Source organism: Ahaetulla prasina, chromosome 1 (assembly GCF_028640845.1).
Source record: "Ahaetulla prasina isolate Xishuangbanna chromosome 1, ASM2864084v1, whole genome shotgun sequence".
NCBI lineage: Eukaryota > Metazoa > Chordata > Lepidosauria > Squamata > Colubridae > Ahaetulla > Ahaetulla prasina.
In genome coordinates, this window is record NC_080539.1 from 39029318 (window position 1) to 39053535 (window position 24218).

General features: G+C 35.7%; 1 protein-coding gene across 9 annotated transcripts in view; it reads left to right on the plus strand.

Annotated features, from left to right (window-relative positions):
• The first annotated feature begins 2150 nt into the window (after positions 1-2150).
• FANCL (FA complementation group L) overlaps positions 2151-24218 on the plus strand; it is a 50653-nt gene continuing 28585 nt past the window's right edge. Inside the window, exons 1-7 of one of the 9 annotated variants that reach the window (XM_058164884.1) lie at positions 2151-2489; positions 6837-6895; positions 10216-10276; positions 11358-11447; positions 13068-13124; positions 15314-15447; positions 17439-17535. In XM_058164884.1, the coding sequence (XP_058020867.1) occupies positions 2394-2489; positions 6837-6895; positions 10216-10276; positions 11358-11447; positions 13068-13124; positions 15314-15447; positions 17439-17535 (594 nt within the window). In that variant the 5' untranslated portion in view covers positions 2151-2393. Of the gene's footprint in view, positions 2490-6836; positions 6896-10215; positions 10277-11357; positions 11448-13067; positions 13125-15313; positions 15448-17438; positions 17536-24218 lie in introns of those variants that run through there. The other 8 variants (XM_058164885.1, XM_058164888.1, XM_058164886.1 and 5 more) reach the window with 8 other exon arrangements.

The following is a 24218-nucleotide window of genomic DNA, read 5'->3' on the forward strand; positions in this document are numbered from 1 at the left end:
CCAGAGCATATAAAATATTTGCTAGACCAATTCTTGAATACAGCTCGCCTGTCTGGAACCCATACCACATTTCAGACATCAATACAATTGAACGTGTCCAGAAATATTTTACAAGAAGAGTTCTTCACTCCTCTGAATACAACAAAATACCTTATGCCAGACTTGAAATCCTGGGTTTAGAAAACTTAGAACTCCGCCACCTTCGACATGACCTGAGTTTAACTCATAGAATCATCTATTACAATGTCCTTCCTGTTGAAGACTACTTCAGCTTCAATTGCAACAATACACGAGCACACAATAGATTTAAGCTTAATGTTAACGGCTGCAATCTTGATTGCAGAAAATATGACTTCAGTAACAGAGTTGTTAATACTTGGAATACACCACCTGACTCTGTGGTCTCTTCCCAAAATCCCCAAAGCTTTAACCAAAAACTGTCTACTATTGACCTCACCCCATTCCTAAGAGGTCTATAAGGGGTGTGTATAAGAGCACAAGCGTGCCTACCGTTCCTGTCCTATTGTTTCCTTTCATTATATCCAATTAATATAGTTATTACATACTTATGCTTATATATATGCTTATATATTGTATAGTTATTTCATGCTTATGCTTATATATACTGTTGTGACAAAATAAATAAATAAAATAAATAAAATGTATTAGTACCACTTTATAATACCTTGGTAAAACCACACTTGGAATACTGCATCCAGTTTTGGTCACATTAAAAAAAAGATGTTGAGAGTCTGGAAAGAGTATGAAGAGCAACAAAAGTGCCTGGAAGCTAAAACATATGAAGAACGATTGCAGGAATTGGGCGTATCTAGTCTAGTGAAAAGAAGGACTAGACGTAACATTATAGCAGTGTTACAATATTTGCAGGGCTGCCCCAAAGAAGGGGTCAACCTATTTTCCAAAACACCAGAAGGCAAGACAAGAAAGAATGGATGGAAATTAATCAAGGAGAGAAACAACCTAGAACTAAGGAGAAATTTCCCAACACTGAGAACAATTCAGTAGTGGAACTGTTTTTGTTAAGTAGTTGTGGATACTTCATCATTGGAGGCTTTTAAGAAGAGACTGCATAGCTATTTGTCCAAAATGGTACAGGGTCTCCTGCTTGAGGACAGGGTTAGACTAGAAAACTTCACGGTCCTTTCCAACTCTATTATTCTGTTTTCTTCCAACTCTGTTATTCTGTTAAATTACCACACATGGTGAATCCTAGAATGTTCGGATATCTTAATACTCACCATATAATATTTTCAGCATATGAAGAATGTATGACCATTCTTATACCCAATCTGCTAATTCTATATTTATTCTTGATCACTATTTTATGCCTTTTATTATCTATTTTCTGTTACATGTTACTTATACCTAGTATTTTAGGTTGGGTTAAGTGCTCAGTTAGTCTTATGACATGGATGGCCATAACAACTGAAATGAGTAAATATATTTTGGTTGCAATAAATAAGTACTATAAATTATTGATATACATTAATCACATTTAAAAGGAGATGCCCACATTTTGGGCTACTTGCGCAACCTTCGAACTTCTCTCATGAGACAGTTCTATGTAGGGTGCTTTAAATCTGGGATCTCCAACCTTGGCAACTTTAAGACTTGCGGACTTTAACTCCCAGAATTCCTCAGCCAGAGAAGCTGGGTTCTTCAACTCTGGGAGTTGAAGTCCACAAGTCTTAAAAGTTGCCAAGGTTGGAGACCCCTGCTTTAAATAGCTTATAGTGTACTATAGTTTGAAAAGAGCAAAGCAATTTTCTCACTGATGTAAAAGGCAGTCTGACGGCGTCTTTAAAGAGTTAACAAATAACAACTGTCTGGCCCCTTCAAAACGAATTTATTTCATGAAGACGAGACACACCCAATGGCAGAAGAAAAATTTTTATTGGACGGAAGTCAAATTTTGATTTCAACACAATCCAATTTGGTCGGAAGACAACCTTAAAGAGAAAGAGAAGAGACAACCCCCATGGGACGAAAGATAAACTAACCGCCCAAAAGCAACACCCTGGCGAGCCTTCTTACTTCTCACGAAGCCCCGCCCCTCGCGCGGAGGTGCGGCCGTTATTTCCCGCGCGGCGCTGTGGCCTTCCTATCCAATCAGGAGTAAGCAGCAACTTGCTGCTTCGAAACAGACCGCGGGATTGCTTTCCTCCTATTGGTTACTTTACTTTTCGTGCTTTTGCCTGATTCTTCTCCAAGGTTTTCTCCCTGGCTAAACCGAGCTCAATCAGAAAACAGTATTTTCCTCTGATAAAAATACTGTGTTTTCCTAGCGAGGGAAGAGAAAGAAGCGCATGCGCTTGCTTTGGCGGGCCAGGGTGTGCCGTTCGAGGAGCGAAGGGAAAAGGAACAGCTGAGAAATGACTGCTGGATTCGGGTCATTGCTGCGCGAGTGCCCGCTCCTCTTGCCCCAGAACCGGGAAAAAAGTGTCTATGAGGGCTTCGTCACCGCCCAGGTACCGAAACACTCGGGGCGGGCGAGGAGGGGTGGTGGTGGCGGTAGCAGTTGGGAGTATCTCATTTTCGGTTCATCCGTGGTTTTTTCTGTTTGTTTTCCAAGAATCTGGTGTAGCTGGTAAGGGATAAGATGGTCCCCGGAAATCACCCTGTTGATGATTTCTGGGATCGTTAAGAATTGTGATCCTGTGTTTTTTCGGAAGTATTGCATTGGCTCTTTTCGGCTGCAGAAAGTGCCCTTCCTCCTATGGAAGAGATACCTCATAAATGCCCTGTTTTTCTCTCTCCAGCATCTCAAATGGCATACACACAAAACTGAGATATTGTAGGACAGTCGTATAAATCTCTGGTATCAGAGAAGAGGAGAGTATCCTCTTTAAGGCTTACCAATTTTATTCTAAGACATAACATAGTAAAAAGCCTGTAGAGATTCTCAGTCATCCAGGTCATGGTTGTCCCAAAGGTGCTTTTTCAGAAGGCAACTGGACTTTCTTGTTTTTTCTTTGAAGATGTTTCACTTCTCATCCAAGAAGCTGCTTCAGCTCTGACAGGATAGTGGGGGAATGAAAGGGTTTATACTATGTGTCAGAGCAGAAGAAGCTTCTTGGATGAGAAGCGAAAGGTTTTCAAAGAAAAAATAAGGTCCAGTTGCCTCCTGAAAAAGCACCTTTGGGACAACCATGAACTGGATGACTGAGACTCTCTACAGACTTTTAGCTATATAATTTGGGATGAACACCCTTTGAATAGTGTGGGAGTAGGGATGGATTTCCAGAGGAAAAACTCGACCACAGGATTTGGGAGCATTTCTCAGGTGACCCTGAAGACACAGATAAACCTCCAAGTGCTTCAAGAACCCTCTAAAACAGAGCTGTCAAACTTGTGGCCTGTTGGCCAGATGCCTCTTGTTGGCCATGCCCACACCCTGTTTAGCAAAGGGGGAAAAGTCCTGATACATCACGTGACGCCATGAGTTTGACACTCCTGTTCTAAAAGGATGCAAATGACCAGCTGTCTGCAAGGATATGAATCCTTCCATTCCCCACTATCCCATCAGACCTGAAGAAGCTTTTTTATTTTTTATTTTTTTATTTTGTCACAACAGTATATATAAGCATAAGCATGAAACAACTATACAACATATAAGCGTATATATAATGAAAGGAAACAATAGGACAGGAACAGTAGGCACTTTTGTGCTGTTATGCATGCCCCTTATAGTCCTCTTAGGAATGGGGTGAGGTAAATGGTAGACAGTTTTTGGTTAAAGCTTTTGGGAGTTTGAGAAGAGACCACAGAGTCAGGTAGTGTGTTCCAAGCGTTAACAACTTAGAAGCAAAATGTTTTCAAAGAAAAAACAAGAAAGTCCAGTTGCCTCCTGAAAAAGCACTTTTAGGACATAGTATATATAGTAAGCAGCCTAAAAGTGCTGGGCTTTTTGAAGCGCTGGAAAACCCATGTACAGTAGGATTCCCAGCCTTAAGTTGTTAGCCTTCCAGTTCTGTCCTCCACATTAGGTACACTGCGATCTCTTTATTTTCTGCCAGGATAAGAAGGCCTATTGGTTTAGAATCATACAGGTAGTTCTCAACTTGTGACCAAAATTGAGCCCAAAATTTCTTTTTGCTAAATGAGACATTTATTAAGTGAGTTTTGCCCCATTTTATGATTTTGCTTGCCACAGTTGTTAAGTGAACTGCAGCTGTTAACTTAGTAACATGGTTGTTGAGTGAATCTGGCTTCCCCATTGACTCTCCTTGTCAGAAGGTCACAAAAGGTGATCACATGACTCCCCAGGACATTGCAGCTGTCATAAATATGAGTCAGTTGCCAAGCATCTGAATTTTGATCACTGACTGTGGGGATGTGGCAATGGTTGTAAGTATGAAAAATGGTCATAAGTCACTTTTCTGTGTTGTAACTTCGAACAGTCACTAAAACCTTCGGACCTTCCGCCGCGGGCTTAAAACATATTTATTTAATTGTGCAGGACTGAGCTAGGTTTTAAATTCATGGGTTTTAATTGGGTTCTATTTGTATATTTTAATTAACGGGCTTTCAAATAAGTTTCTTAATTGTTTTTATTCTGTATTTATATTTATATGTTTTAAATGCCTGTGAACCGCCCTGAGTCCTTCGGGAGATAGGGCGGTATATAAATACGATTAATAAATAAATAAATAAATAAAAATAAATAAAACTTGTAACTCGAGGACTACCTGTATCCTACAACAGTGTTCTGTGAGTTGAAGTTAAAGTGGTTGAGGTTGAGAAACACAAGCCCTAGGGAAACAACTGCTGGGAGCAATAGTATCAAGGGAAAAAATAACCTATCATTGGGAGACTATCCTATCGTAGGAGAAAAGAGTATTATTTAAGCATACATTACTTTTATTGTATTTTCTTTCTACTTTTCAAAATAATTTGCATCACTCATTTTCTAAACTACCTGTCTATTTCTAGCTTAAAGTACACTTGGAAAAATACCCTTGTTTGCAAAAAAGCAGTTGGGGAAATGGGAAGAAATATTCTCCCTTCCCCATTTAATATTTTTAAAGTTACATTTATTTTGTACATTTAATGTACAAAAATACATTTATTTTTTCCAGTAGAGGGAGGGTTTGTAGGATTTTAAAAAAGTAATGATATGCCAAATTATAGTTATTTGACCTTTGCAATTCACAATTACATCTGTTTTTTATTTTAAAAAAAAAGGCTATTTAAATATAATAGAAATGAGAGTTACACTCTACTATGAAACTAAAGACTATAGGATACATTAATTATCCTTCTCAGTCCTTCTGATTACATTATGACAAGTTTCTTGAAATTCTAGTGTTTGTAGAAATGTTAAAAAAATCAATGTCTAATCACCAACCTTGGCATTAATAGTTTCTCAAATTAGAGCTTTGTGAACTATACTGGGAAACTTAACATTTTAATTTTAGTGATTTTATGAGAGTGCAGAAAGTTGAAATTGCAGGATTTTATACATTATACATTCTGTATTTGTTTTCAAGTTCCATAGCCTGTAATATTAGCACATGACAGTTTAAATAGTAGATTCAAGTGTTATTGAACACATAATGTAATTCTAAGTTGTCAGCTATATTTTCTGAGGTATGAACTAATCTTTTCTTTCATATTCAATCTCTATAAACAATACAGTGAAAATTCGGCTAGCCATAGACAAAAGGTATATGGATGTTTGTGGGAATTACAAGCTTTACAAATGTATAATGTAACAACTAGGAAAACAAGACAAAATTATAATAATTATATACCATGTTTTCCCGAAAATAAGACCTTGTCTTATATTTTATGAACCCCCGAAATAAGTGTTTGGCTTTATTTTTGAGGGGTGGTATCTTATTATTTTGGAGGTGCAGGAGGCGGCGAGCATGGTCACCTCATGGTTGTGCTTTGTTGCGCTGCTGCTGGAAGTCCCATCGGTGCCGGCGCTTCCCTATTTTTCATGCTGGCTGCACACCTCGTTGCATGCCGGTGCCCCTAATGGCCAGACCCGGCCAGGAGAGCAGCCTACTGACAAGCGGTTGGCCGGTGCTGTCCTGACATGTCCCACTGCCACCACCTTGCTTGTTGTTGGACTTGCCAGCTCCAATGGTTGCAGCTCCGTGCCCCCCCTCCCCCGGTATGGCAAGCCCCGTATTGGGACTTGACAAGGGGCCCTCAGCTGTGACTGGTGCCTGGTGCCATGGCAGGGCTGGGGCTGGCACAAGTATGCAAGAAACACCTCAGGCGCCAAGAGAGATAGAACCAGAGCTCAGCTGATCCGCGGGTCACGATTAATGGGCCCAGCTGCCAAAGGCTTGGATGTAGCCCATGAGCTGTAAAATGCCAAGGTCTGGAATAGATCACTGTTTCTTATTCTCTCTCAGGACCCCATTCCCACTATTAAAAATTATGGAAGATTCCCAAAAGAGCTTCTTTGTATGGGTTATATTCATCAGTATTGACTATTTTAAAAATCTTGGTTTTGCTCCTAGTTTCTTTTTTCTTTTCAATCATGTCTTTCCTTTATCAAATCATATAGAAAACCTACACAAACTCTGATTATTGGCCCATTTATTGCTATACTTTCTCTTGTTGTTGAGCAAATAATCTTTATTGTTTTATATTGACAATTTAGTGCCACAGTATTAATTTTATTATTGTATATACTGTGTAGGTTTTAAATATATGAATTTAAATGCAAATTAAATTAAAAGTGTAAAAAATTAATATTAGAACATATCTTTTAAAATCCCTGATATGCTCAAACATGTAGGCTTTGCTAAATACATATATTTGAAAATACTATGCCTAATGTGATTTTGTATTTTCAGGGGAGAGACTTTCACATAAAGATATTGTTACCAATGGATGGTCAGTTGAAAAATGCTAGGTAAGGAGCATAATTGTTTTACATACTGTTTTCATTTCAAAATCATTTCATTTTCCTACAAGAAAAGGAATGATCATTAATTTGACTTGAAAATATTTTCAATATGTCAGCAATTTTAGTGACTGAATTGTTACTAGTTGATCTTTATACTAGTTAACTCAAATGTAATTAGTAAAGTCATCATTTGAGAACACTTAATGCAATTTATGGAAATGAGGAAATATTTTCTAATTCTGGGGGCTAGAACTACAGAAATATAACTAGAAAGATGTATTTGGTCTTAGAATCAATCAAACTGAAGTTATACTTGGTAATAACTGACTGTTAGAAAACTAAAATATTTTCGTTGCTTCCAAGAAAGTAACTTCTTCCTTTCCCAATTTGACAGTAAGATATGCACTACAGTGTTCTGTTTCATAGCACATGTTAATTTGTATGATGTATCTATTACATCAAGATGCACTCATTTTGTCAGATAATCTCTCTCAGATCTAGCTTGATAAGTTCTTTATTAATGTATGGATATTCCTACCAAGTCAAGCCCCATGTTACTGCATCATTACTCTTGCCAGATTGAGTCATAAAATAACTTGTATGTCTCATTTCTCAAAGTTGAATCATACTTTACACTGTGTGTAAGAAGTTTAAGGATCAGCCCAAGTTTGGCTTTCTAGGGCTTTTTAAATTTAAAGTTTTATAAATACGTACAAAATTGAGCATCTAAAATTTGATTAAGTTATAACAAAACTCAGCATCCTTAAAGGAAATGGGAACAGTTGGGGAAAATAGGGCATAAAGAAATGTCTGAAGATGTCTCAAAGGTAGAATGTCTTCTAAATTCTGACATTGTTGTCATCATTTGTTCATTGATATTTCTGATTCAGGGTGAGGTGGAGGAAAGGTGTTGGGGAAAGCAGGGTTTTGGGTGCTAGTTTGTTCCGGGAGGTTAGATGGAGGAAGAAAAAGTGCCTGGCCTTTTTTAATTTAGGTCTCTATCTTTTTCATTGGTCTCAATCCAGCTTTACTATACATGGAGCAAAACTTCTTTTTCTTTTCATTTGCGCAAGTGATCTCTTTCTATTTGCACAGACTTACCTATTTGTGTCTGTTCCTACTTGTGATTTGATGCCAACTTCCTTTGGAAAATCTTGCGTTTAGAATTCATTTACCGACTAAAATCTAAGGCCCCTGAGAAATATCAATGAAGTAAGGAATGCTACATAAAATAGATCTGGAGGCCATTGACCTCTACAAAATTATACCGAAGCAAAGCAAAAAATCAATTTCTGAGATGGCTTTTTTTTAAATAGTAATTTTATTAAACTACAATTGCAAAGATAAAAGTTAATACAAACTAAAAAATAAGAATAAAAAAATAGAAAATTCAGAAAAGAAAAAATACCAAAAATGAAAAAGAAAGAAAAATAATATAGTAAAAAGGAAAAGAACTATATAAAGAAATAACTTTCCCCTTCACTATAAGTATAAATAATTTTAATAATTTTAACAATTAATTTTCTTAAAGCAAATAATCCTTTCTTCCCATATTCCATCTGTTAAAAAACTGAATAACTTAACAGATCTTAAAAGGTTGTCATTTCAATCTTGATTAGCAAAAGTTCATTGATGACCAGAGATAACATAACTATTTTAACCTTGATCAAATAAACTAACTTTATATTCCTTATTAACAGTCTTGATATTTAATCCCTTCAAATATTGTCTTAGAACATTTTTCATTTTTCATTTGTCCCTTTTCACAAAATTCTTCAAAGCTTTAACAAGCCTGTTTTGCAATCCGACATAAAAAAATGTTCCATATCACTCCCTTGGTTTATGGTTTATATAATCCCTTTGAATTATGAAGACATTACTTTCTTATGTCCAGTGTAGCATCCTTTTCCATATTATTTTAGCATGTTATTTTTAAACCCACATTCAGATCAGTCTTTTCCATTAAAACTTGGAAAACAGTGTCTCTATCTGCTTTAGACTTCTTCAATCAATCTGTGGAATTCTTATAACATTATGTAATAGCTATTCATGAGAAAGATTAAAATCCTGTGTGAAATAAGATTAATATTTTGGATTCACAGGCAAAAAGTGTTAAAGAATATACACCAGTTTTAATTAATTTTATTGATTAAATTATACACTGCCCAGAGCACCTCTGAGGGAATTAAAAATGTGAAACATACATAAATAAGTAAGTAAGGAAATAAATAAATAAATGTGCCATGAACATAGTTACATATCTGCAGCAATTCTTATACCAGATATTTCAATTGAACAAATAGGAGGAGCAGGGTTTCATAAGTATTCTTCATAATGGTTGCAATATACTACTTTCTAACAGTATTTGTTCTTGTAAAGTCTAATGTGTGAAAATGAAAGTTATTAAAATAAAATGTAATAAAATAGTTTTCAAAAACCTATAAAGTTTGCATTATTTCTACAGATATATAATGCTTCAGATCCAAGGCAAAAAAGTGCTTTGGAGTGGGCATGGGCCCCATACTGTACCTGTTGCAGAAAAATAAGCCTTTATGATAAGACACTGACAGTTTGTCCATGTCCATTATGAAGCTCCAGTATCACCATTGCAAGTTTTCCCTGAAATTGCACAATTATTATGCCCATGATCTCTCAGAAGTATCTTTTCAGCTTTAGATCCATCACACTGCACAGCCCTACTAATTTCCAAAGCATAAATTTATTAAATATATCATATATAGGTAGTTCTCAATTTACAACTGGTTGTTAAAGTCATGATGGCCTCAAAGGAGCTTTATGGCCTGTAAAGCATTTTCAGTTGTCATAAAATATCACAGCTTCTTCCCCCACTATCACAGAACGGTACATGACGGGATTCATTAACAATGCATGATTGTTGCATGATTCAGCAATTCAGAAACTTGAAAAATGGGGTCTGATCATGTGGGTGCCTTGACTTATGACCAAAATTCTGGTACCATTTGTGGTCATAAATCGAGGACTGGCTGTAAGCTTTATAGAAGTTTTACAAATGCTGTATGATAACACTTCATACAGATGTGTTTCTCCTTTTATAAACATATATAATAGAAAATTTCTAGTTGATATTAACATATAAGACACAAAGTACTAAAAATAATTATGAACTAGTATGTTTAATTTCTTTCCAATGTTATATATGTATGTATGTATATGTGTGTGTGTATGCATATATGTATGTATGTATGTATGTATATATATGAACCTTACATGGGAAAAGACCCGAATATGCCAAGACCTACATATATATATATATATAAAATCATGAAAACATTTTATTTCTATAGGATTCAATGTAGCTGGCATCTGAAAAAATTGCTTCATGGATATCATCTGATTTTAAAGCAGGTATCCGTTCAAACTTTTTTTTTAAAAAAAGATATAATCTACAGTTATTTGAAAATCATGACTGCTATATTGATTTTTATTGAAATGTTTCATAGTACTTGGATTATGGGTTTTATCAAAATCACAACTAATTATGACCTTAATTCTAAGGGACAAAGAGAATCCAGCAGTGAAGACTTCTTTGAAGGAGGAAAGTCAGTTCTGGAGTCATATGTCTATGTATAGGAAATGCTGAACAATAAGAACTGCTATTGAATAAGGAAATAAATGTCAAAAAATGCTTGAAAGAAGAGTTTAAAGCAAGGATAGGGTTTTGGGAAGCTTATCCTGAAGCTACCGCCTTAGCATGTAGGATCTGATTTCCCAAAGCCTAGCAAGAGCCAGGAGAGGTTTTCAATCTCCTAATGGGCAGCTGATCAGGGCAGAAAGCCATTGCCATTTTCTGCAAGGAATTGTCAGAACACTGAAAATGACAACTGCTTCCAGGAGACATGGGGAGCAGGCCCAGGTACTGCAGGGGTCACATCAGGGCAGAAGGCAGGGACGATGCAGCATTCCTGTGGTCAGCCATAAGGGCAAATGATCACGAGCACTATTATAACTTTGAAACAAGGTCGTATGTGCTTTTGGGATGTCTGTCATAACTTTGTACATTTGGTAATTGACTGTTGTATCTCTAGATCTACCTGTGTAGCCTTCATTGTCTATATTAAGAAAATTATTGTCAGGAAATAAATTTGTACTCTAATGCTGTGGTCCCCAACCTTTTTGGCACCAGGGACTGGTTTCATGGGAGGCAAGTTTTCCATGGATCATGGGAGTGGGGGATGGTATCAGGATGATTCAACCACATTACATTTATTGTAAATTTTATAAATAAACAGTGCACTTTATTTCTATTATTATTACATTGTAATATATAATGAAATAATTATACAGCTCACCATAACGCAGAATCAGTGGAAAGCCCTGAGATGGGACCTAAACTGTCACCTGCGGGTGATGGGAGATAGTAACATCCAAAGTGCGTTGCTTATGTCCAGTCTATTCTGTAATCTTGTTTTAATTGCTGTCACTGCAGAAAACCCTGCTTCACAAAGATAGGATGTTGCAATTACCAAAACTGACTGAGACAAGTGTGCAGTGCGGGAAAGAGGCATGGACAGAAATGGTAAATAAAATAATAGGTGGGCCACACACAGATTAAAATAAGTGTGGGATTCTGACGTAAGGCCTGCCACCAGATGGTTTTGTTTCAGAGGAAAATCAGAATAAAAACACAGGGAAGCCTTCACTAGAAAAGGCTTTCTTTTGCTTGGGGTATGTGTGTGTGGAAATCAGAATAAAGACATGAAAAAGCTTTCATGGGAAGAGGGTTTCTGCTTCTGCTCCAGAGGAAACTCTCTTTCAAAGACCCAGGGAAGCAGAAAGAGGTGTGAATGACCACTGCCTGCACTTTGCAATGGCTCAGCATAGTGTTTCCTTTCCAGATTACACCAATGACTTTCTGCTTCTAAGAAAGTGTGAAGGAATTGAGGAAAGAGAAAGAATCCTAACTCAGCTTTCCAGAAAAACCAAAGACCCAGCACATTAAGGAATTGCTGAGAAAAGGGGGGAGGGAAGGAGTGAGAGAGAAAGAGAGAACGAGAACCAACTCTGCATAGAGCAGTGCCGCTTTGCAAAAAAACTCGAAACACACAGCCGCCTCAGCTTGCAAAGACTTGGTTTCCAAGTAGTGAAAGCCTTTTAAATACATACACACAGAGAGACAAGCACGTACACCAAACCAGACTGCAAGAAGCAGGCAAGCTGTGGCCAAAACACATGAGGTATCCCTGAGTATCAAAACAAAAGCGAGAAACGCGAGTTGAAGCATAACGGAGCTCAGTTGCCTTGGAAAAGGTTCAAACTAGAGAACGATTCCCTTGGAGATGCAGCACTTAAGGGGAGAAGTAGCTTCTCCCCGCTCCTATTTGTAACCTGAGGAAAAAACACCTCCCCAACACACACCTTGGGGATCACCAATGAGGCTTTTGGGGAGCCCTTGGTTGCAAGCTGGGCTAGCACACATTTGGCTTGCAAATCTGGAGAGTTGCATGAAGGGAGCGTGAGCCTGGTTGGGGTGCCAGGAGGGGGAGAGGAGGAAAGTGAGGAAGAAGAGAAGGAGAAAGAAAAGGTAGGAGGAAGAGGAAACAGGAGCAGGAGGAAGAGGTAACAGAAAAGCAGGAGGAAGAAGAAGGACACGGAGCCCAGGACTGGCAGGCCAGTTACAAGTGCAGCTGGCAGGAAACCTTTGCACTGGGCAAGACAGATTCTGCCCCGCTGTCATCCTGCCCCAGCCCCGACCCCTACAGATTCACCGCATATCTGGAGGTGGAAGACATGCCTTCAGCTCACCTCCAGCTCTGTGGCCTGGTTCCTAACTGGCCGTGGACTGGTATTGGTCCATGGACTGGGTATTGGAGACCCCTGTTCTAGTGAATTACTTGGATGTGCATTTAACCTCTTAGTTCCCTGTCAGATTTTTTTTTTTCATGAACGCTTTCAATCTCCACTTTTCCTAATCAGGAGTGTATACAAAACATAGTGGGGTAATGGTGAAATTCATTCAACTGGCAATATCCAGAAAGAGGTAGACACTTTAACTATCTGCCTTCTTCTGAACTATATGCCACTGCTAATTTCATGTGAGTCTTCAACTTCATTTTAAATGTTGAAAAAAAAATAGTCCATATCTAGCATAATATAAAAAGAAATTGCATGAAGTCATTAACAAAAAATTGTTTTTCAGAGATTGGAACATTCTTCAGATCTAGTCAGTTTCATGGTAGAGTTGAAGACTATTTTGGTGAGTTACAATTTTGCAGAGGACTACTGATACCAATTTGTTGATTATCATTAATACTATAATGAACAAGGTATCCATTTCATTAAAAATTTTAATACCTATGCTTTAAAGTAAAATCCTTGTAAGAAATAGTTATCTGTATTGCTCGTAAATTTCACTTTTCAAGTCAATAGTTATAAATCTACTCCTGAAAAACTAGCTGTTATAAAATCATTGTGATGATGAATAGTCAATATGCAATAGTTATTTTGTTGTTAATAATAAATAGTCTTCAGTTTTTCATGGCTAGGATCAATATTGATAAGACAGAACAAGGAGTACCTGTATTGAACGTCCATTTTTCTTCCTCCTTGTGTGCTTATTAAGAGTTAGCTATATGAATCTAGTAGCTTATGTATATATTTACATTCTTCAGCACTACCATGTACAGTCCATGATTCTGATATAGGGGTATATCTTTTGTTGTTATATTGAGTTAAAATAGGTAGCCTATAAATTTAATAACTAAATAATAATAAATAATAAAATCCAATTTTATAGTGGTAAGTAGAAATAATAACTTTAGTAAAATTAAGTCTGGTGACAGGTTCCACAAGAACTATTTTCATTCATGTCATAAATAAAATAAGAATATTTCATTTGTAGCAAACTTCATTGCTTCAGTATGCTTTCCCTTTTTAATTCTCTTTTCTGAGTCTGTAAATAGTACTTTGTTTAAAATGTTTAGAGTGCAATTATTATTACAGAGGATTTGACTTTTCTCTTTAAAGCATAACAATATTTTTCTGCTCAGAGAATTCAAGAAAATATCCTTTGTAGCAAATACAGCATATAAAGTGATATAAGTGTACCTTTTAGATAGTTCTTTTGACATTTTTATCATAGACTTTTTCATACCTTCCATTATTTTATGACTTCAAAATTATTAATTATTTTAAAGATTTATTGCTCCCTTATTGTAGCACTCATATAGCCTTTAAAAGAAGACTATAAAGAGCACAAGTAAGGCTCATGTTAACTAGTCCCTTAACTCCCATGAAAAAGCCTATCTTTTAATTGTTATTTTGTATGTTAATTGTTTTCTAAGGATATGCCCTTACCTCCCTGTGCTATGAAAACCACATCTTTGTACCTTAATTTTATAAAAAAAGATTAAAACAAAAAGGCCAGTTTTGTCCTGCACAAGGCTATTGAATGTAAAAAATGAAGTGTAAATTCAGCATTGCAAAGCTGCATAGTTTGTGGTTTGCATAGTACATTACCTAGAAAAAACACTATTTATAGCAGATAATTCTTTAAAAAATTAACTTTTAGAAACTGAATTGAAATTGGATTTTGTAGTCTTCTCTATTTTTAGCCATCTTGAGCACATAGGTGATGATAGTGGAAAAGAATAATAAGAGGAAAAGAATCCAGTGTTATGATAACATAATAATAATATATGTTATAAGATTGTTATCAGATTACTTTTAATTTATTTAGCTTATTTAGGTTATCTTTTATTCTCCAATATGGTCACCAAAATTCCTTCTTAGCTTCATTTTTTTAAAGTAAGTGCAATTAAAAAGCTGCACTATACTCCTAGAGGTATTGTGCTGATGTTGAGAATTTTCTATTTGTATCTTCCCATTAAGACAGCCATTCATTTAATGGATTCCTTTCTTTTTAAAGTGTGCTTTTAGCCAGAGTGTTTGACTGTTACAATTTTTTAAACTGATACATACTTCATATATATGCATATATGCATGGAATAATACCTGTTTAAAATGTGAAGGGGTTGCTAGCCAAGTGTTTAAAAGCAGTTTAATGAATTTAGGTTTTTCTGTTTTACCCAAGAGATCTTGCTGCTAGCCGTCTAAAATTGTCCTGACTAGAATTGCAGCCAATTGATATCTATGAGAAATGAACCCAACTGAATTGGGCTTACTTTCAGGTAGTTGTATATTTATGAACATGAACAATTACCTGCACCTACTCACTTTGATTATTTTCAAGCTTATTTCTGAGTAATGTGAATAGTTGTAATGTACGTCATACTGAACAGGAATATAAGAAGAAATATTTCTGGTTTTAATTTTAAGATTCATAGGTAGATTTGGTAGATGATTAGACAGACAGACAGATAGACAGACAGGAACCAAGTCACAAAAAATGAACTAAATAAACTTTTTTTAAAAAAACAAAAACAGGAACTTGCTTTGAAAAACACAGAAGAATTGTGTGCTCAACCACCTCCACAATATTATTCTGGCCTCATCGGAGATATAGAAAATTTGGGATGGAATAAGTATTCATGTTTATTATCTTCTGCAAATACCAAACAGTTAACCTGCCAGCTTTTAAAATATTTATATACAGTATACTGGATTTTGCTCTGATTATTTCAGTACTTACAGTTTTGCTTTTTAAATAGTTATAGCTAATCAATATTTAATAAAGTTTAAAAACTTAATACTATATAAAAGCTAATATCATTTATACTTTATAGCTCTTCTTCTGAATTTGATTATTTAGAGCAAAACTCCCACTTTACTTTAGGATATTAGTATTTTGGGCTTCTTGCTCTGTACTTAGGGGAACTGGTATCTAGCTTAACTTTTGGCTTATAAGAATTGAATCTGACTCCTTTCCAATTCAGCCTGATTTCTGTCAGAAAGTCAGAATATTTTTAAGGAAGGATATTGTTAGAGGGTCAGTTCATTTATATTCTGATACCCTACCTGATAGGATAAATACAAAGATAGTGTACAGTATATCACTTTGTAGCAGTAATCATTCTGTTTTGGAAAAGCAGGTACAATATGCTATGATATGATCAGTCAGCCTTTATATTTCTACCTATCTCAGCTTAGTAACTTTCAGTAGTGACTGCCTGGACTAATGTGGTTAGTGCAGACCAAAATGGACAAGGAAAAATAAATATTGTTATGTGGACAGGCAGGTGAGAGAAATAACCCTGATGGGTTACAATTAAAACTTTTATCTGCCATTTTCTCTCCTAATTTTAGCTATTACCATTTTAAATATTTTTTTTTTTTTATTTATTTATTTATTGATCACATTTGTATACCGCCCTATCTCCCGAGGGACTCAGGGCGGTTAACAGGCATATAAAAAGGACATATAAATACAGATTAAAACTCAAATAAAAAACTTATTCTAACCAGCCTGATTACCAAAACCAATTAAAATCAATATAAAATTTAAAATTTCAAAAATTTAAAAATCTAAAAAACCTAGTCCAGTCCTGCGCACCTAAATAAGTGTGTTTTAAGCTCACGACGGAAGGTTCTAAGGTCCGAGAGTTGGCGAAGTCCTGGGGGGAGCTCGTTCCAGAGGGCGGGAGCCCCCACAGAGAAGGCCCTTCCCCTGGGCGTCGCCAGACGGCACTGCCTAGCTGACGGCACCCTGAGGAGTCCCTCTCTGTGAGAGCGCACGGGTCGGTGAGAGGTATTCGGTAGCAGAAGGCGGTCCCGTAAATAGCCCGGCCCTATGCCATGGAGCGCTTTAAAGGTGGTCACCAACACCTTGAAGCGCACCCGGAAGGCCACAGGTAGCCAGTGCAGTCTGCGCAGGATAGGTGTCACCCGGGAGCCACGAGGGGCTCCTTCTATCACCCGCGCAGCCGCATTCTGGACTAACTGCAGTCTCCGGATGCCCTTCAAGGGGAGCCCCATGTAGAGAGCATTGCAGTAATATGTACTGCATATAGTACTGCATAGTAAAATATCTACCTCTAGAATGAATTTTAAAAATAATTCTGTCTCTGGACTATTTCACCTGTTTGAAAGAACGTTTTCTGTGAAATATAAATATCATATGTTAAGCTAGTTTATAGTTCCAGGCAAAACAGTGTTGTGAGAAATATGCTTAAGAATATAAACCAGTAGTGTGTGTGTGTATGTTTATATAGCTATATCTAAATATCTACTTCATAGTATTTTCCTGCAAGTGCGGGGTCCACTTTTTTTCATGGATTAGTATATAAAAAGTAACTGTAAAAAAGAATGAAAATTTTGCCAGGAAGTGTAATATGTAGCGAAATAAAGGCTGACAGAAGCATACTTTATATGCCAAAAGTTCCAGTGATAGAAAACTGAAACATGGTGATCATTTCCACAGCATGAGTTCTGACACATAGTATAAATAACTCAAAAAGTATATGATTGAATCAGTTTACTTACATATTAACAGCAGTAAATTTATAACAGCAAAAAGGACTCATATAGATGATTTTCAATTAATATATTTAAAAAAATTAATATAAGTGGATTACTAACAGAGTTACTTCAGAACTTGTTTTCTTTCTTGTAGGGTTCTGTTTATTGATCCTGCTTTTAGTACCATCAGGTTAAAAGCTGAAGACTCTTCTGGTCGGGATCATCAAATCACTTTGAAATTAAATTCAAAAGTAAGAATTTTTAAAATGTTGGGGGAAAATTATAACTTGATGAAACTATCACACACAAGATTATATGGCTATTGATTAGCTCAGTGGTTCCCAACCTTTTCTTGTTTGAGGCACAACCTTTTCTTGTTTGAGGCACCCTTGGAAAGCCTTTCAAAAGTTCCCGGCACCCTTATAAGGAAATAGATATTTAAAATCTCCGTAGCTCAAAAGTTCCCGGCACCCTCAAAAGATCTCACGGCACCCCTTAGTGCCGCGGCACACTAGTTGGGAACCACTGGATTAGCTGAATATTCATATATAATCATTTGTATTTTAAGAATTGCTTTTGTTTTCAATTTAAATTATTCAGCAAAATTGAAATATATAGATGTTTCAAATATAAAGGAGCTAATGGTACCAAGGGGAAATTCTGGATTTAGCTTTTGGAATTAATGATCCCATCTAGGCAGTATTCTAGAGTGATATGAGAATTAGGTTTTTCTATTTCTATTCAGTCGGATTTCAAATATTTATCAAAGGCTCAATTATTTTACTTAGAGAGCAAGTTACAAAATAGATTGTATTTTAGTAAGAGTTGAAAAGGTATGGGATATATTGGATATATTGCATGACAAATGGGGAGATGGATGTTGGGAAAAGAAATTATGGAAAAGAGATTGAAAAGGGTCTCTGGACACCTCAGGAAATGGTTTCCAGCCAAGACATTGCTGGGTAACGATGGAGGTGACAGCCAGTTCTTGGCAGTTCTTCCCACAAAGATAACTGGGGGGAAACGGAGAAAACAATGTAGTGACTGCCCTTGTTGATCACACAGCCATAGATTGCCAGATGAGCAGCAAATAAATTTAATAACAATAATATTAGACCGCAAGTGTACTTCTGCAAGAAAGCTAAAGAAACAGTGGTCTACTTGGTTAACTGCTGCAAGAAGATTATACAGACTGACTAAAAAGACATGACAAAGTAGCAACAATGGTGCATTAGAAGTTCTGCAAGAGATACCATTTGCCGACAAGCCAGAACTGTTGGGACCATAAAATAAATAATCATGACAACATTTAATTTCCCATCATTCACTATCAATCACACTTACTCTTGCCTTTTTACTATCTAACAATCCCTTAAAACCTGTCAGAGAGGCTCACTATTTCAATAAGTAAATCATGAATTCCCCAGATAGTGACCGCTTTGCAGCTTGCTACCTTTCAACTGATTATTCACAATCTATCTTTCTGCATGGATTTCTTAGCAGTTTGTTCCAAATTTTCCTCTACATCTTCAAATCACCATAAAACTGTCTGGAAACCAGAAGCATTCCCAGCTCCAAATCTACCATTAGGTTTTTACACCTTTGTCCCACAAGTACAGCCTCTACTTAGATATTCTAACCAGAACCATGACTTCATCCATTATTATACTTCGTTTCACAGATACCCAGGTGTTCAGACTGGATTTGGCATTTGTATCCACCTATTGAGTCCTTTCCAGGGACCTGATTTAGGCGGTTATTGATGTTTGATGGTGTTAAAGATGTCATTGCAGGGTGTAAGGAGTTCTGAGTAAAACCGTCTTTTTAAATTGACTGATGGTTATTTTGTCAATGCCAATGATGTTCAAGTGATGCTCCAGTTTTTGAATTGCACCCAAAGCATCTATTACTATTGGTATTACCTTTGCTTTTTTGCCACAGTTATTCTATTTCTATTTGAAGGCATTTGCATTTTGTTACCTTCTCCAGTTCTTTCTTTTTTAATCTGCTGTCTCCAGGTACTGCCACTATTCAGAATTATTAAATCTGGGATTTTATGTGGTAGGTGCCTGTTGGTTTGAATTCTAAAGTCCCAAAGTATTTAGCTTCTTCATTTTTTATTGTAGGTACTTCTGCCAGTTTGGCATGGCCATCTAGAGAAGCTCTTCTGAAGTAAATATCAGTATGGGAAGCCCTTCCTTAACCACCATTTGTTCAGTGACTAATTGAAGTTGAAATAGTGATGAAAAAATAACTTCTCTTGGCCCATTTATGACCTTTGTAATGTCTCTCAGTCACATGATTGCTATTACAATAAGTATGACTTGCCAATGCCTGACCTGGGTTGTTTTTCTCCTTCCCTCCTCCTTTCAGAGCAGATTGACAGTAGAGGGTAGGATTGCAAAAATGTAAGCTGTTTGCTTTTCTATATTTGAAAAACAAGAGGATAGAAGCTTTCTAGAAGTTATTTTCTCTCCAATCTCTTCTCTGCTGGAGAGATTGGGAAATAGGGAAGGGGGGAAAAAAGCAAGTAGTTTCTATAGGTAGTCCTTTTTCCTTCACCATTGCTGGTGCAATTTAATTGGTCTTGATTTGTAGAACAACAGACAGCTTACTGCCTTGCAATATCTTTCTCTCCAATCTCTTCTTTGCCTTACCCTTCTGCCCCTCCCCTCCCCTAGTCCCAATTAGGGCCCTTAAGCAAGGACTCTGTAAACGGCTGGCTAGCTAGCTAGCTTTATGGCTTTGATGTTAATTTGGGATGAGATGGGGCATTAGTTAAGCTAAGCTGTTTTTTTTTCCCACTGCCCAGAATCTGAGTAGAGGTGGTCTACAAATACTTTAAAATAAGTAAGTTATATAGCTTTATGATAGCCTTATTAACTAAGCATGCTCACAAAGCAGAGGCTTGGTTTTAGATAATTGTTCATAAGTGCAAAACTGTGGGTAAGATTGTAGTCTAGATCAGCTGCAGAAAGCACTTTATAGTGCTTTTCAGATGAAATAGCTGTCTTCTTAATTTGTCATTTTTTTTTCTAATCAGTAATATGAAGAGCAAACACTTGAATGAAATCTTTTAAGTTAATTCGATATGTTTATGTACATTTAATTAAATATTATGGAATAAAGTTTTAAAATGCTGTCTATGCCTTTTGAGGCAGTACTTACAAAACAGTACTTAAACCAAGAACATTCAAATTCAGTTTCTTTTTATATTCTTGCTTTATGTTATCCAAGATGAAAATATTGGCTGGAAAGTTTTTTTAGTTGCAGCTTGCTAAGAACAGATTATGCAAGTATCTAGTCGAAACTCATGATCATCAATCAACTCTGTTTCACAAGATTATAGTGATGAAAGGATCAATTGTGTTTGTCCTTTTTAAAAATGTGTCTGGCATTTAAACTTGCCACTGGAGAAAATTAATATATGAAACGTGTGCTTGATGACATGGGAATTTGATTTGAAGTAATTTATGTAACATGTTCTGAGCAATTCATTCATATGTTACATTTATTTAAAGAAACAAAAGCAATATTTTTTTTTTGTGGACAATTTTGCCAAAGTGAAATACATTCAAATACTATTGATTTCAAAAGAAGAAATTTAAGCATATGTTAAACTGAATTCTCGTTGAAATCAATAAACTTAAAATACCGTCTTGTCTTAAAGTATTCTAAAATTATAAAATGTCAATTTAGGGAATCCCTTATTTATTTTATGTTTCTTCAATGGAACAAATAACTTTATGTGGATTTAGAAAGGAAATTGATACAATTCTGCTGTTTGCTTCTTCCTCCTCCATTAACTTATGCTGATTTCCCCCAGCTTCCACAGTTTACAGGCACAAGCCTAGTGGAGATTTATAAAATCATGCATAATGTGAAGAGAGTACATAGAATTTTATTTCCCTCTTTCCATAGTGATGAATTGATAAATACAGTTATGGCATTGATTGCCTGTATTGTAAGAAAAATGAAAGAAACTACTTTGTAATGTAACAAAAAGTTTACATTATGATGCTCTAAGGGCAGGTGAGGGAATTGTGTTCATGCCATACTTTTCAGGAGTAGGAATTCACTGATTAGAATTGGGGCACTATATTTGAAGCCCTCATTTAAGTTTTTAATGTTTACCTCATTTTTCTTTCTAGCATTAGGTACTGCAGATTTCACTGAGAAGCTAACCTTTTATATGGAGTACACTGTTTCCAACAATTACTTTAGCAACGTTTATAGCCAATGTAATTTTAATATGCATAAAGAAATATTTTGTGTTCAAAAGGAAGTTTTCATATTTTGCAGATTGGGAAACTAAATATAAAAATATTTAGAATAAAACATTTTCAGATATGTATAATATTAGTAAAATGAGACAAAATAACCTTTCAAATTAATGAAGCAGTACTTTAAATGATATTTTGTTTGAAATATTGTAGAATAGAATAGAATTTTTTTTTTTTTATTGGCCAAGTGTGATTGGACACACAAGGAATTTGTCTTGGTGCATATGCTCTCAGTGTACATAAAAGAAAAGATACGTTCATCAAGGTACAACATTTACAACACAATTGATGATCAATATGTGGATGGATTATTAAAAATATTGTATTAAAGAAATAGATACTATAGAATTCTACATTAGAATGAAATGATACTAAAAGAAATGATTACTTTTTAATCTTTGGAATGTCTGAATGATATACATGTAGGTTACATATTTGGATACATATTTGATAATGGTGGTTAATATTGTAATTCTTAAATTAAAAGTAGAACTTACAAAGACATGGAACTACTAATTTTCTTACAACATTTTTATCATTAAGAATTATTTTTATGGAAAATTTTGCAATTACAATAAGAAATGTAAAATAATGTAAAATAATATATATATAGGTATACACATGAGCCATATGTACTCTGTCTGTCTGTGTGTGTGCGTGCACACGTAATTATATTGGATAAATAAGTTAATGTATTCAGAAGAAATGTAAGATATTTATATTAGTTAGTAACCAATAACTTAAGATCTGTACTTTCGAACTATAATTATTGGACTTTTAATAAACAGTAAATTTCATTGAATGTTCCTGTTATTCTTCCAATTGAATAAATCCTTTATATTGCTGAATTATCTACTACCAAATTCATATTTTCTACAGGTTTTCACACTAATTTATTGCCATACTTTTTTTTAGTTGAGATTTTTTTCTAATATATGAAAGGCTGAAAATTCACAGATTCCTTATTTAAATATAGTATTGTTTTCCACAAGATTTAGATATTTAAAGTAACTTAATTTATTTTTCCAAATCCAAAAAGTAGTTTGCAGAAGAAAAAAATGGTATATGGCTTCTCATCTGTGATTCAGATGAATTCCCTTAATCACTCCCTTTCTATTTTGTCGCTTGTTCAAAAGTTATTAATGCAACTGACTGAAAATATCATAACAACAAAGCATAAGAGCTTTTGCAAGCCATAAAACTTTTGTTTTTAAAATGGAAAGTACAGCAGGGAACATAAAACATAGTATACATAATAAAATATAAGTGCAAATTTGAATACCAAGTAGCCAGAGAAATGAAAATAAATTTGAGTGTAACCTAGATGAGGAGCAGGTGTGAAGAATCAGTGGGAGATTACTAGAGGCAGATATAAAGTTACAGAGAAACTGAAGTTCATTACCATAAAAGTCAATTGGATGTGGTCTACTACTGAATTAAGTTAGGGAGACTAAAAACAAAGCAGAATAGTACATTATTCAAAGTAGTAGCTGGCAAGTATCCAAGATTTGGGTAGATTTATTTCGGAAGATTTAAATTGTGTTTATATTTAACTTTGGTTTCTCTAAACATATCAGATGTTCTGAGTTTAATAATGAGTTATATTAAGGTGAATTAGGTAAGAGTATTGATATTTTAATCAATACATCTCTTAGTATTGGCCATATTTGTTTTATTGCTGCTGTTGTGCTCATTTGAATGTACAGAATTCATATCAGTTGGAACAGAATTTTTGAGAGAGAAAATGTATCTGTGTGTTTGTGTGAATGCACACACATGTACGCACTCATACAGTCATGGCCGAAATTGTTGGCACCCCAGAAAGTTTTCCAGAAAATCAAGTATTTCTCACAGAAAAGTATTGCATTAACACATGTTTTGCTATACATATGTTTATTTCCTTTGTGTGTATTGGAACAAAACAAAAAAAGGCAGGGAAAAAAGCAAATTGGACATAATCTCACACAAAACTCCAAAAATGGGCTGGACAAAATTATTGGCACTCTTTCAAAATTGTGGATAAATAAGATTGTTCCAAGCATGTGATGCTCCTTTAAACTCACCTGGGGCAAGTAACAGGTGTGGGCAATATAAAAATCACACCTGAAAGCAGATAAAAAGGAGAGAAGTTCACTTAGTCTTTGCATTGTGTGTCTGTATGGGCCACACTAAGCATGGACAACAGAAAGAGGAGAAGAGAACTGTCTGAGGACTTGAGAACCAAAATTGTGGAAAAATATCAACAATCTCAAGGTTACAAGTCCATCTCCAGAGATCTAGATTTCCCTTTGTCCACAGTGCGCAACATTATCAAGAAGTTTGCAATCCATGGCACTGTAGCTAATCTCCCTGGGCGTGGACAGAAGAGAAAAATTGATAAAAGGTTGCAACGCAGGATAGTCCGGATGGTGGATAAGCAGCCCCAAACAAGTTCCAAAGAAATTCAAGCTGTCCTGCAGGCTCAGGGAGCATCAGTGTCAGCGTGAACTATCTGTCGACATTTCAGTGAAATGAAATGCTATGGCAGGAGACCATAGGAGGACCCCACTGCTGACACAGAGACATAAAAAAGCAAGACTACAGTTTGCCAAAATGTATTTGAGTAAGCCAAAATCCTTCTGGGAAAACATCTTGTGGACAGATGAGACCAA